This window comes from Carex rostrata, chromosome 6 (assembly GCF_964058835.1).
Source record: "Carex rostrata chromosome 6, lpCarRost1.2, whole genome shotgun sequence".
Taxonomy (NCBI): Eukaryota; Viridiplantae; Streptophyta; class Magnoliopsida; order Poales; family Cyperaceae; genus Carex; species Carex rostrata.
Genome location: NC_135923.1, coordinates 5786613 through 5801710, shown reverse-complemented (window position 1 = coordinate 5801710; position 15098 = coordinate 5786613). Strand labels below are relative to the sequence as shown.

The window sequence follows — 15098 nt, the reverse complement described above, 5'->3', positions numbered from 1 at the left end:
TTAAAATCCATCTTGAAGCAATTTAACAAGTTCGTCAAAACTAACGCCTCCATCCAATTCGCCTCCAGCCATGTCAATCATGGCTCTAACCTCTTCATCTCCTACATCCAATCCCACCATTTGCAAATGCCCTTTCAAATCCTCAAATCCTACCTTCCCATCTCCGTCCCGATCCATCAATTGAAATACCTCCATTAGCGCGCTGTTTCCTCTCTTACGCTGAGTCAGAACCCTCTCGAACTCGTTGTAGTCGACAAACCCGTTGTGATCTGAGTCAGCAGTGGAGATCATGGAAGCTATCTCTTCGTCGGATATTGGAGAGGAGGCAAGATCGGAGTAAAATTTCTTGAGGTCAGTCAGGCTGATGCGGCCATCTCGGTCGGAGTCTAGTACATCAAATGCTGACCGGAGGTCCGGCGATGGTACGGAGAGTGGAGTGGTGGGTTCGCGCCGGGAAGGACACATGGTGGCACAGAGAGAGAAAAAGAGAATGAAAGTGTATAGATGGTGTTTAGATGGATCGCAGGTTTTTATTGAAGGCTTGGAGCTTTGTTCTCTTTCCTAGCAGTAAGGAGGAGAGATTTATAGAGAGGTGGATGGAAAGAGCGCTCGATTTTATGTGGCATATTATGATTTTCATTATGTGGTGGGTGAGGGCAGTTTATTTGCAAGGAGCTAAGGACTGATTGAACTTATTTTTACTATATTTAGTTGGTTTTATCTTTAAAATTTAGAATTCGCGATAGAACCAAAAATTTAAAATTTTAAGAAAAAGGGCAGTTATTTGCAAAGACTAATTGAACTTATTTATACTATATTAAGTTTGTCTTATGATTAAATTTTAAGATAGAAAATGATGTGTAGATGTTGTTTAAGATGAGAGATGATATCACACAACCAAACATGTTTAAGATGTTGAATGACGTGATTAAGTTGGACAAAATTTGTAATTTAATAAATTTATATTTAATTTGATTTTAACAAATTTAGCGTACATACTATGTTTGATTATTGATCGAACTTATTATGTGTACAAGTTTTATACAGTTTTGTGTTAACTAATTCTTAAAGTACTTATTATTCAATTTTGTTACAAAGCTAGATTATGTGATCTAAGTATTCATAAAAAAACTTTTAAATTAGTTGCATCAGCCACTTCAACCTTCAAATACTTTGATAGGAAAATAAAAGAATAATAAATTACCAAAATTTAGAGGATTTTGACATCTCGTTGCCATAGTCCATAAACTATTTTTTATAATAATAATTTTAAATTCAGAATTTAAACAATCAATCTAAATTGTGGATCTTGATCTTCTTAAAAAATGCATATATGTGAGTCTTTTTTTTAATTTTTGAACTCATTTTATATCAGGTATAAACAAGCTGGGTAAGATAAACTTAATGTTGATAAGTATAAATTTTTTGCAGATTTAATTTGTTGTATAGTATTATTGTTAAGTGTTAAATACGAAGATTGCATTCATGTATGTTAATTTTTTTCAAATATAAATAAAATAATCAATGACATTTATTAAAGTTACAAGACTTGAATTGACAAACACACGGGCGGAGTTATGAAAATTTTAATACTAGTTTTATTGAAATAATACAATATATTTTATTTCGTTGTACATTGTTAGATTGGAATTCTGTGCTATGTACCCACTATGCAGATGCTTACACCATGTGCAGCATACAGAATTTCTTCGTTTGTCAACGCGGCAAGTAGGACGTCACTGCTTTGGCCAGTGAGATACCCTGAAAATGGGACCCACCGATTTTCAAAAAGGAGGTTCGATATTAAATATTGGTGGCTTTGGGCGCAAGGAGGAGATTTCGAAATTCGGAGAAGGTCCAAAACAAAAGACGTCTGCGATGACGTCATGGGTCAGCGGTAATTAGACTCGGCAGTCGGGTGCACATAAGATTTTTTTCAGATATGATATTCTGAGATAACTTGGAGAGCAAATAATGTGTGGAAAACATGATAAATGGATGCTTGGTCCAACTTGGAAATTGGGACCCAGATGTCATTTACTCGTTGAACACCTTGAACATCTAGAAGACTAGAGTCTAGAACAACACCAGCGACCTGAACCCCGCACAACATTATTCATGTCACCTAAATTTTGGGTTTAGATCCGGACCGTCCGATCTACTTTCGCACAAAACTAAAAAATTCCACCACTGATACTTAGCTTGAATTCTGATCGGACGGTCCATAGACATATTTAAAATTTGAGTTACCTCAGAGGATCCGGACCCGAGCCTTGCCGCTTCGAATACAGAAATAATACGCAGCACCGGAATCATGTCTTCTCGAAATTCCCTCCACGCATTTAGGCCAGTGGCACCTGCCGTTAAATTAAAAAAAATACGTATCATGTGCTTGTAATATTTTTTTTTTGTCCGCTACATTTTGTCCGAAACTCCGAATGCATGAGACAGAGTACCAAATTGGACATCAAAATGCGTTACGTGGCATGATATTTTGTCGACACATCGACCCACTTATTCTCGGACAAAATTCCTGATATCAACCTAATAACTTGCATTTTTCCAAGGAGCGGAGATAGGAATGCCACGTGGCCTCCGCCTAGCTTCAGGAGTTGAGGTTAAAGGGAAAGATGTGATGCTCTCCAGTTATTCTTTGTTTTCTAGCCGTAAACATTTCTGTCGTTCTGAGTACGCGAGTGGAGAATCAACCGAGGTATATATGCTACAAGAAAAATAGAAAGAAAATGTTTAGTACATCAGCCTAAACCTTCACAATACCGAGTCACCATCCTCTGAGGTAACTGAATATTGAATTTGGATCACGACCGTTTAATCAAAATCCGGACCAATTTGGTCTGAGATGGAACACACGTGACTGCCTTAATAATCATGCAGACGGTTCGGATCAAAACAGAAATATTTTGTTACCTTAGGTGATACGAATTCATATAAGTATAAATGTCACCAAATTCGAATTGACCAGTTAAATAGCAAATTAATATTAATTAAAGGAGCCTGATAATTGTAACCAAATAAAATCTCATAGCGCGCCCCCTAAGTAATTTAACAAAAAAAACGTTCAATGTTATCTAACTTTCATTTTCAGTACTAATATTCAAATATTTAAAGCTTTATTTATAATATTTTACAATACTACTCGCAAGCATTTAAATCTCTATCGGCAAGCATTAAAATTCTAAATATGTATAGTTTTAACTCCTAACTACTTTTATTTTCAAGCAAAAAAAAAAAAAGATCCATTTCACCTACTTTTTATTTTTTTTTCTAATCATTCTCATCTATTTTCTCGACAATCTGTGATAAATTTTGCGAATCTAAAAATATGAACGTTTTACTTGATTTTCTGTTTCAAATGAGATCCATGAAGAATAACTTTCGAGTTATATTTATGTTGTAATTTTTTTTACCACTTTAAATCTCTGTGACTTTCAGTTTTTTTTATTTTGCTTCAAAATAATATAAACCTATGTTTACAAGCATATAAACCTCATGTACATGCATATAAACCTCATTAATAACACTTTAAATCTCTAGAATAAAACATATAAACCTCATGTACAAAGAATTTAAACCTCTACAATAACACTTTAAAGCATATAAACCTCAACAATAATACTGCATTTACAAAGTATATAAACCTCATGTACAAAGCCTTGAAAATTTTAATGGTTGTAGACTGAGATTTAAAAACTTGAAAATTGAAAGTGCCAATGAGTTTTACTTTAAAAAAACAAATGACTTTAAAATTTCTCAAAAGTATTTTTTCATGGATTTTATTTGAAAGATAAAATCGAATAGAAAACGTTCGTATTTTTATATTCGTAAAATTCATCATGGATCATCTGAAAAATAAATTATAATAATCAGAGAAAAAATAAAAAATAGTGGGTGAAATTTTTTTTTCCTTTTTTGGCTTGAAGACAAAAGTAGTTGAGAGTTAAAATTATCTATAAATGTTTTTAGACAGAGGTTTATATGCTTGCGAATAACATTTTAAAATGTTATAAACATAACTTTAAATATTTGAATATTAGCACTGAAAATAGAAGTTAGATAATATTAGATAATATTAGAAGATTTCTCTGTTAAACTATTTGGGAGACGCGCTCGTATATAATAGTTTGGGGTACCACAACATTTCTCTTAATTAAAATATAAGATTATTACAGCCTCGCCTTCAAATTTCAACAAGTAAATGTCTGACACGTGAAGAAGTCATATTAATAATTCTGATGTTATTAACGCATTTTAAAAAGACGAGATTCAATATACCGAACATCATAGTTTATTTTTTCTGGATGGATTGATAATCTTATACATCGCACGCAATTATTATCAGGGATTGCATAAATGGAGAGCGTTTAAATGCACTGTGATTTTGTGTTTCAATTATATTTTATATTTATATTTTTATTTTAATTTTAAAAGTATAAATAGTCGATCTGAACCGTTCAATATGATTTTCATAATAAAATATTTTTGGAAATCAAATTTTATATTTTTAAATTTTTTTTCTATTGCTTTTTAGACAGGTACACAATCACTGTTTTAAATAGATTCTAGACCATCTGAAAAGGTGGTATTGTACCTATGTAAAAAAATAGTAAAAAAAATCTAAAAAATATAAAATTTGGTCGCCAAACATATTTTATTTTGAAGATTATGTTGAGCAGTTCAAATTGATTATTCAAACTTTAAAAACAAAAATAAAAAAACATAAAATATAATTGGAACACAAAACCATAGTGCATTTGAACCCTCCTCTTGATAAATTTGTTTCGTCCATGATGTTGCATTTTGCTTGCAATCAAGATTCCATTTCGAATGTGAAATTTATTGCATCCAAAAGATTCACTGATGTACTTGAGCCGAGAATGCATAAAAGTAAAGACTATTACGATCTGTTCAAAATTTTCTTAATTTGACAGTCCAAAATTATGTTCTGAATTTGAAGTTGCAAAAAAAAATTGTAATCAATCAATTTTGTATAATCTATGTATAAGTTTAAATTTGAGAATATTTTATAATTTATCATGACTTACAATTTGATAATAAGATTTTCATGGTTTCTATTTTTTTTAGAAAACCCAGGTTATATACTGTTATGGATGCTATCCTAAATAAAAAGTTAAAATATCACAAAAGCTACATAATTAAGGCTGAAAATTAAATAATAAATTTACAGTTTCGTTACTTTCGTAAAAGTTGCTCGTCTGCACGTGACTGTGATTCATGAATCTTGATGTATAATTCCGTTGTCGGAGATAGATGATAAGAAGCTACGATTGACACTGAGCTTTCAGATTTTCTAACAGGTGTTTATTTTTTTTATTTTGTTGAGAAAAGATTTTCCAACAGGTGTTGAAACTTGAATGGCGTGACATCTTTGAGGGAAAAAAACGATCTTTAGAGCATGAGTTTTTAACTTTTTATACCTAGCGTTGAACATATATATATAGGAGATATATAAATCAGGAGATCGGTAAGACGCTAATAAAGAACTTCAATCGAAGACACTATGATCTGTGCTTTCTTTGATTGATTTTTTTTAAAACATATTATACATAATATTTTTATTTTTGTTCAGAGAGAATTTTATGTATATTCTTAGAAAAAAAAATACTTCTTTTATTGTAAAATTCATGATATCATATTTATCTTTCAAATTTTCAATACCTAAAAAATCTACCCTATTTATTGTGTTCTCTTTTAAAACTCACTCTAACTCTTTTAAAACTCATTCTAAATTTATAAATACAGTTTTATCTTCTATTAAAAAAAAATAAAAGTTGGTACTCAGGCGGACAACAAGTGTTGCATGTGTTGAAGACTGGTGCCGTGACCGGTATTGAGGCAGACAACAAGATTTGTGTAAATATTAGTGAGAGGTGTCGCTTAGTCGTGAGGGATGTAACTCTATTTTTTGCACGCATTGACAACCATAAAGTGATGTAGCCTACATAAATGAAAAGTCAACTCTTCTAATTAATCAGTTTGTGCGAGAAAAAAAAATCAATTTTCTACTTCGCGACCCATATACAATATCTTTTGGCATATGCATGTTGTGTCTGGATCACAAGTTCTGTATATACTACTCAGAAACCGACTAAGTAGAGAACTGTGATGCGTCCAAATGGTATGGTGCAAAGTTTCAGTACAAAAATGTACTTTTTAAACCTTTAACACACGTTTGAGTTAAATTGCAAGTGCACAATTTTATCAAAGTAGTATTTGAGGTATCGAACCACAGGGAGTACGATAAAAACTTAGTTTAAACTTTAGTAATAAATTTCAGAAAATAAAAGGAAAGTAAAGTGCAATAAAAGTAAATTGGGGGTGGGGGGGGGTTGTTCTAACGATTCCTAAGGTTGGGTTCAATACCCAAAAGAAAGGAGTTTGAAACAATAAAAGTAAATGAATGAAAGAAAGATTGGATTGCTTTCTAGATGAGTAGATCTAGGGGTATTCGGTCTACAATCCCTTGCTAATTCTATCTATTCGGTATTTGTTTAAGTTCATGTATGATTTGATGAGGTTTCTAACCTAATATGTCATTAAGGGTCACTTTCGTGAATTAATAACGTGTCTAAGTAATTCGGACTTCACGGTTAGGTCCTTCACCCTAGCTACTTAGACCATAAGCTCTTGTTAGTCTCTCATCTCCTCAAATATTGATACTTCACGATTAAGTCCTTCATACCAATACCCGATTCGATTTGAGATGTCCTAATTAGGGTTTGCCTTCACGGTTAGGTACTTCACCAAATTCCTAACCTTAATTTCTGTAGTTCCGGCTTAGATTACAAATTGGTTAGATCCTAATCCAAACCTAGCGTATTTGCATTCATAATTTGGTACTCTCCTCTCATCCTAACTTCTTTGGATCCTTTGCATGACAAAGAGATGCCAAAACGGGACTACTGCGATTTCAAGTACTAATCATGTAATTAACACAAATTATAAATCACAGAAATTAACATCAAATCCCAATAAACAATCATAACAAAGACAAATAACCGAATAAGATACAATTAAACAAGTTCATGCATTGACCTAAATTCCTAGAGAGAGAACTACTCCCTCATGGAGAGATCCATTACAAAAAGTTGGCAAAGTAAGAAGAAATGAAATAAAAGAAGTAATTACACCATTTAACAAATCAAAAACCTCTATCTTGCCGACTTCTTGCTCAGGAAACTCTTCTTCTCCTTGCTTGAAAGTTTTCCTTACTTCAGAATTTATCGCTAAGTATTGTGTGTATAGAGAGAGAATGAAAGAGGAAGAGATGATTTGAATGGAGAATGAACCCTCTTTTATAGCCAAGGATCATGCCCAATTAAGAGCCTAGAAAGTGGAGTTAGTGGGTGTTATATTTGGATTGTTTTCCAGGATGCCTTGTCCACATTTGGCTGTAAAACGCGTCCATGAAGTGCCAAAAATAGAAACCGTGTTGAAACTGTGTAAATTTGGCTTTTCTGCGGGTCTAGTGCGGATGGCTGATCCGCACTGCGGGTGGTCTCATCCGCATTGGCTCTAAGTTTCCTTTTTTAACTTCTGCGAATTAGTTGGGTGCGGATGGAGGTGCGGATGGATGATTCGCACTGCGGGTGGAGTCTGCTTTTCTGAAGTTTCTGAAATCGGCTAAGTATTGAGTGCGGCTGGGCTCATCCGCACTGCGGGTGGAAGTTCATCCGCATTAGGCTCGGACTTTTCCTGTGCAGCGCTTGGATGTTGGAAATGCGGCTAAGTACTCAGTGCGGCTGCATTGATCCGCACTGCGGGTGGTTTGATCCGCACTGAATGGTATTTTCGCCATTTTTCATCATTTCCTGCAATGAAAAGCCAAACAACCGCAGTAACTTGATTCTAGGTGTATTTAAATCACTTTATATTAAAAATACAAGATATTTGAGGTTGTTTTATGATAAAATCTAGATCAAATGTGTATATAATTTATGCTTATCAAACTGAAGATTTCTTTGATGTATGCTCCATATTTCATCTTTTTTAATAAAGGGTAAAGTTGACATTTTATAAACGTAGAGCGTTTAAAAAAATTTAATTGAGTAAATTTATGAGTTTTTAAAAATTTAAAGAATATATATGGTACTATGAATTTTAGAAAGAAAAAATATATAATTTTAAAATTTCAAAGAGTATACATAAAGCTGTACCTTTGCACCTCAGGTACCTGGGGTGATGCGGATTCGATTTATTTCCTCCACACTGAGGTTTTCACTGCGTCGGTTCTGCTGCGGCGCGTTTTTTATTTTTTTTATTTTTTTATCGTACTAGTAGGTATTTCCACGAAGATGGCAGCCTCTGCCCGGTATTGATTAAAAAAAAAAGGTATTTCCACGAAGCAGTGAAATGAAGGCCCGAAACTATAAAAGGTTAGCATAAAATAGCTTAAGCAGGCTTTAAAATGAGGCCCAAAAGAAACCCTAATTTTTTCCTTCTGTTTTGAAGCAATCTCTATATATGCTCCATTATTGCTCGGAGCTCAGAGAAGTTCGCAGCAGCCGAGCTGGTTGAAGAAATTCTTCGCAAAGGGAAGAAGCAGTAACTCATCCATTTGTCTTTTATAGTTCCGTTTAGAATGCTTTTAGATTCAAGCTATTTTTTTTCCCGTTCATCTCTGTTTCTATAATCCCTTCGATGAGTTGATCTCTATTCTTTTACCATCTAGGGTTTCAATTTTTCGAAAGGGTGATATTATTCAGGGGGATTTTGAGTCGCATCACCTCTGATTCATTGTGAGGTGAAGCGAATTATTTCTCCTAAATTAACTAGTAATTTTTTTATGTTGTTGCAAATTTACCCGTTTAATTGGTCAAAACCGCATCTAATTAGGGATCCGATGATGGCATGAAATCTTTGAGACCTGATAGTCTTCTATTGATGACAACTACAAGCATATTTTCTGAGGATCCGTTTTAAATCGAGTAAAATATTAGGGAGATTTTAATTTTTGATATATGTTTCGTTGTTTTTTGGAATGATGAAATGCACTGGGCTCTGAGCAAATATTGCAATTTTTGATGCATATGCGTTTGCCTAGAAAGCATTGTCTGACAACTAGCCCTTAATTCTTATTCTGTTGTGTTTCGCTTTTTATTTTATAGGTTTATTTATTTCACTGTTTTATGCCGTTGGATGCAACCTAGAAATCGAACATATCTCACGGCGTAAATGATTTGTTTCCAAATTTTCCAGTTTCAGGGATTCTGTACTTTGAATCAATCATGGTTTGAAACGGGAGTGCAAAGAACAAAATTTTGTATTTTATTGAAATTGACAGATCAAATAACATAATAACAGTATTTTAAATTTGACTAGAAATCTGACTTCATTGCAAGAGATGGTATTCGTAACCTAATTTTTTTATTGATCATTATAATTTTAATGCACGGTAAGGAATTTATAATTGGACTTTGAATCATGTAATTAGTGAATTAGTTAACAGATGAATTTCAAATCTCAATTCCTTCATTCCAACTAGTAATCAGATGTAATATTAAGAGAAATTTAGACCATCATAACTTCATTAATTAGATATTTACCCATTAAAACTTCCCCATTCAAACCTATTCGATTTATTTATATCCATTCAGTGATTTATCAATCAAAAACGCTAATTAATATTGATAGAAAAATAAAATTACAGTTTTCCTCTTATCTCTTCATTCCCTTTGCTTTGATTTACATTTTTCCTTTGATTTCTTTTTTGCAAAAGAAGAACTTCAGGAGTGGATAAGAAAATGTGGCTAAATTAGAGAGAGAGCCAAGAGAGAATAATATTTGCCTATGTGCTAAAAATATTTAATCAACGGTTCTTCTCAAAATGTCACACATCAGCACACTGTTGGGATCCTCACTTCCCTTTCAATGCCGTGATAAACTGATATATGATAAGCTGAAGAGCACAGGTCATCAATGGAAATGGAGGAAATTATTTCAAGGAGCAACTCCATTTGATTTGACTTGTCAGATCGATATCGAACAGATGCTAGGATTTTATCTCAGTTGTTATTTTCACAGGGATAGCCTCATTTTGATGGATACTAGGATTTTATCGCCTTGCTTCAAGTAATACCCAAATCCTAGTTTAACCTTTTCTTTAGCTTAAAATCTACTTGTCAGCACACTGTTTGGTTCTTTGTTTTACTCTTAAAATGGAGAGCTTTTCTCTTTTGGATAAATGCAAGCACGATCAGCAACACTGGCGTTTGCAAATTGGATCTCGAATTTGATTGACTCAGGACAATTTTTTTTTTTTGCAAAAAGAAAAAGAAAAAAAAGAAATGAATAATGGGGAAAAGAGGAGGGCCGATTTATTAGCAAATGCCGGATAAGGCAAAAATGTCATTTAATTTGTTTATCAGTGTTAAGTAGTGTTTTTAATTGGTTAAATCACAAAATGGGTATATAAATAAAATAAATGAGTTTGAATGGGGAAATAATTAAATTTAAAGTTTTGATAGGCAAATATCTAATTAATGAAGTTATGAAGGGCATATATCTAAATCTCTCTAATAAGATTACATGTTTTGGTTGGAATACAATTTGATACAAGAGGAGGGTTCAAATGCCTCCATTTTTTGTGCCTCAATCATGCCTCCATTTTTTAAAACTTAAAAGTCAAAATAAAACCGTTGGATATGATCTACATCATTTTATTTATGCACGTGTAAAAAATTATGACATTTCAATTTTATTTTGATTGTCATCAAGAGCTTGTAAAAAATGCATTAATGTGGATGATTTCTAGACATTGATTTTTGAACTTATTGATTCACATTAAAACAAAATTGAAATGTGACAATTTTTTATGAGCACATAAAGAAAATAACATAGATCACATATAACGGTTTTATTTTGACTTTTAAGTTTTAAATTTTAAGTTATCAAAGTTTTAAAAAATAGAGGCATAGTGGAGACACAAAAAATAAAGGCATTTGAACCCTCCTCTTGATACAATCCTACTTTTACCGAATACAAGTAAAAAGTACAATTCTTCGTTGCCGTCGGATACATCCATCAAATTTTATTGCCTCCGTTATCCTCATATGAATCAATTTACATATAGGAATGTGTAAAGAAAAGGAAGAAAAATGAATGGAAAGTAATGTTATTAGAACCGGACCGAACATTGAAAACGGTTTAGGGTATGCTTCATAAAAAATGTAATGGAAAACAATGCTCAATTTACTAGTATTCTGAGGATCTGTTTAAATCAAGTAACTATTAGGGATCCGTTTTAAAGGGTTTAGGGTCAGTAGGGTGCAAGAACTAGATAATGTGTTCGAGTTCAATAGTGTCATTTTTAGTTCAAATCTTGCCTTGAACATTTCATCGAACACTTTAAGAGAGTTCACTTATTTAATAATATCATGTCTAATATTAACCTTTTGAGTTCCATATGTTACTTACAAACTTAAATTAATAATTGATGAGATTACTTACACCTTGAAACAATGTAATGTGCCAATTTCAAACGAGTAACAACCATACTTCATAGAAACAACTTGCATCTTTTTATCAATCAACTGAGCTCAGGTGACCAAAGCAGTAATCGTTCCCACCATTCCTAATCTGATGAAGCAGAAATCTCTTTGATAGCAAATATAAAGGGGGGAATCCACGAAATAGTGTCATTAAAGAGAAGTTCATGTAATTTCATGATTATATCCCTTAATACGTAAATTTTGCTTGATTTTCATTTTCACCGGTGTTAAAAATGACAATAACTGGAATCACGAGAGATAAGAAAAGAGCGTAAAGAAAGAGAACAAATCCAATCTACAGAAGACTCAGTTTTTTTAACTTGAACGGTTCAGCGGTTTTTATTAAAACCTATCGGATTTTTTAACTTGAATGATTTATTAGCATAACCGGTCCATCAAACGAATTAGACCAGATAGTTAACTAGATCCGATTATTTCTGGCCAGACCGCTCAGTCTGGTCTGATTCTGATAACACTGATGGAAAGGCTAGAAAAGACGTACATGTACGTTATTGAATGGCCAAGAGGTTTAGTCACTAATTTTAAGCTAATCAATGGAAGCTGATTGATTATATGTAAGAATTTATGTAAGGAGAGAGAATGAAGTAAGAAGCAAATAATTTATGTATGAAACTCTTGTTTTTCAGTTGGAACTATAGTGACAATATACGCGTCTATTTCGTAGATAATATATTAAACGTTTTTTTGATGTTTCTGAACGAAACTCTAAATAAAATGCAAAGAAACATATAATACGTTTTACTTGTGAGTAAAACACGAAAAGAAAGCGGATTTTTTTTTTTGGGCTTCTTTATTGTACGGAATCATTTTCAAATTATATCAGAATTATATCCAAATCACGAATTTTTGATCCCGCCGAAATCGAACTATTCGTTTGTAAATTCAACCGGCTCCTAAGTTAATATTTAACACCGACGCTTAGCCAAATATTTTTTAGTTATCATTAAAAAAAAAAAGAAAGAAAGACGGAGTTGACATGAATGTGAAATTTTTTTTTTTTTATAAAGTACGTACATATATTATATGCATATCAAGAGATGACACTCACATATTTTCCGCACAACTGTTTATGATAAAATGTAGTCAAATTTGGTCAATTTAAGGTTCACATATAATACCGTGTACCATCCCTTGGGAGTCCGCATCTTCTTCACGAACACAAAAGTTGAGTTAATGTATCTCGATCATCTGATCAGGAACCGAGTCAATTCGATTCCAGATGAAATGCACGTAGCAACTTTAATATTCGTACCAACACAGATTAGACAGTCTGGATTAGGACTGGGCAAAAAAGTTCGAACTCGTAACTCGCTCATTTACAGCTTGTTTAACTCGGCTCATTTACAGCTTATTTAACTCGGCTCATTTACAACTCGAGTTGGCCAACTCGTTTAATAAATGAGTTGAGTTCGAGTTGGCCCCAACTCGCTCATTTATAACTCGAGTTACATAAAGTTATACAATATTGGTCACAATAAATCCCAAAAAATCAAACCCGAATCTCTAGACTGTTATTTGTGCTTTAAGATTCATGTAAAATATGTTTGAACTCGTGTTGTAACACTATCACTGGTTAAACGAGTTATAAACGAGTTGTGAGCCAACTCGAGTTGATAACGAGCTGAGTTCGACTTGGCTCTACAACTCGTTATTATCATCTCAACTCGAGTTGACTCGCTCGTTTATTAAACGAGCTGAGTTCGAATTGGAGGTAACTCGCTCAAACTCGGCTCATTTACAGCCCTATACTCTGGATTAAGTTGAGTTAATGCAGAGGATACGAATCCCCCTTTGGGGGTGCATAGACTATATTTGCGTACTTTGTACAAATATTTTTTGTTCCAAACCCATATCAATTTCGTGTAATTTTATTTTGTGAAATGGTAACTAAAAAAAATTATGCGCATTTAAATGTAGTTAAAGGTATTTTCTTTCTAAATACCATCCAAATTAATAATAGAGAGCACCTAGTTATCCTCGTGCAACAATTCTCCATTCTGTCCCTCAAGCATGTGACCACTAATTAGTTAGAGGACCATCTAATATTTAAAATATTTTACAACTAATGCGCACAAATATAGATACCTATGCGTGCAAGTTTTAATATATAATACATTAAGTATTTCGAAAAAAATGAACACATCATACACTCATCTTTTACACGTTTTTAGAGGTGTTTTTTTTTCTCCGTTCCATCTTGTCAATATTTCTGACAATCTGTGAGGAATTTTGTGAATCTAAAACCACAAACATCTTCTATGCAATTTTATCTTTCAAATGAGATCCATGTCATACTTTTGGATTATATGTCACATAAGTATACATACCTCGTCATGCAAGTAGTCATACATCATCGAGCAAATATTCATACCTTGTCGTGCAAGTATGAATAGTTTATGTATCAAGTAATTGTATCTAATAAATTATATCAAATTTTTTTTCATATGACACTGAATGATGTCTGAAAGTATTAATATTAAAGAATTTTTTTTTATGCCACTCCAAAACATGAAATTTAGAAATTTGCCATCCCAAAAACTTAAATTAGCTAATTGCCACTCCAAAATCATTATATTTAGCAAATTGCCATAATTATACATATAATTCAGACATTTGATTAAAATTGGCTGAAAAGTAGTGTATAATAAAACGTATTTTGGTATTTCCAAAATTGCCCATCTCTCTCCACCGCCCCATTTCTCTACCTTCCCGTCTCTGAGACAACTTCACACCTCTCCGAACTGATATTAGTTTAACAACAATGCTGCACTATAGCTTGCATTGAATACAACATAATTAAGGTGCTTATCTGTTACTCGTTTTCAAGTTACTTTCCAACAAGGAATTCAACTTTTTTTCAAACAAAGACAAAATGATCCCCATTTTGTGATTTAGAAATTATATCATTTAATTTTCAATGATCTAACCGAAACTATGCCACCACCATAGGAGAGAGCATAGATCCAAACTGCATCAACCTGAGAGACGCCCACCTACATTACAATCGGAAAAATCCGGTGACATTTCAGAACTTGTAGGGTCTAATTCGAGAAAAAGAGGTTTTACTTTTTTGGGGAGAATAAGCTTCAGGGGGTATTTGAAAAAACAGCGAGTGATGGTTGATCTGCCTCTCACCTTCTCTACTGTAACTACACCTGATGCCACCGCCATTTCTCTGTATTTTCGTCTTGTCTCGCTTTCTTTCTTTCAACGCCTCTAGAGGTTTTTGAGTAATTTTGGTGCAATTTTGGTGCATAAAGGAAAGAAAAATGGTTTAATGTTTAATGAATTAGAGAGAAATGGGGCGGTGGTGAGAGAAGGGTAATTTTGAAAATACCAAAATATGTTTTATTATACGCTACTTTTCAGTAAATTTTAATTAAATATTTGAATTATATGTATAATTGTGATAATTTGCTAAATATAATGATTTTGGAGTGGCAATTACTAATTTAAGATTTTGAGGTGACAGATTTCTAAATTTCATGTTTTGGAGTGACATAAAAATAATTTTTTCTAATATCAAATATTGTAAGTATTCATATCTCG

The 15098-nt window shown here is 32.9% G+C and overlaps 1 protein-coding gene, 1 long non-coding RNA gene and 2 other non-coding genes across 4 annotated transcripts; 3 read left to right on the top strand and 1 right to left on the bottom strand.

Moving 5' to 3' along the window:
* On the bottom strand, positions 1–465 carry CP1 (Ca2+-binding protein 1). Its single transcript, XM_078303608.1, has one exon. It carries the CDS (start codon positions 463–465, stop codon positions 1–3), a length of 465 nt encoding a protein of 154 aa, XP_078159734.1.
* An 8069-nt stretch (positions 466–8534) lies between these two features.
* LOC144555670 (uncharacterized) lies at positions 8535–9099 on the top strand. Its single transcript, XR_013512080.1, has 2 exons — positions 8535–8782; positions 8875–9099. It is a non-coding gene; the product is annotated as an uncharacterized LOC144555670 (long non-coding RNA).
* On the top strand, positions 8878–8952 carry LOC144556346 (small nucleolar RNA R66). Its single transcript, XR_013512353.1, has one exon. It is a non-coding gene; the product is annotated as a small nucleolar RNA R66 (small nucleolar RNA).
* Positions 9016–9099, top strand: LOC144556212 (small nucleolar RNA snoR118). Its single transcript, XR_013512236.1, has one exon. It is a non-coding gene; the product is annotated as a small nucleolar RNA snoR118 (small nucleolar RNA).
* Positions 9100–15098: the final 5999 nt, after the last annotated feature.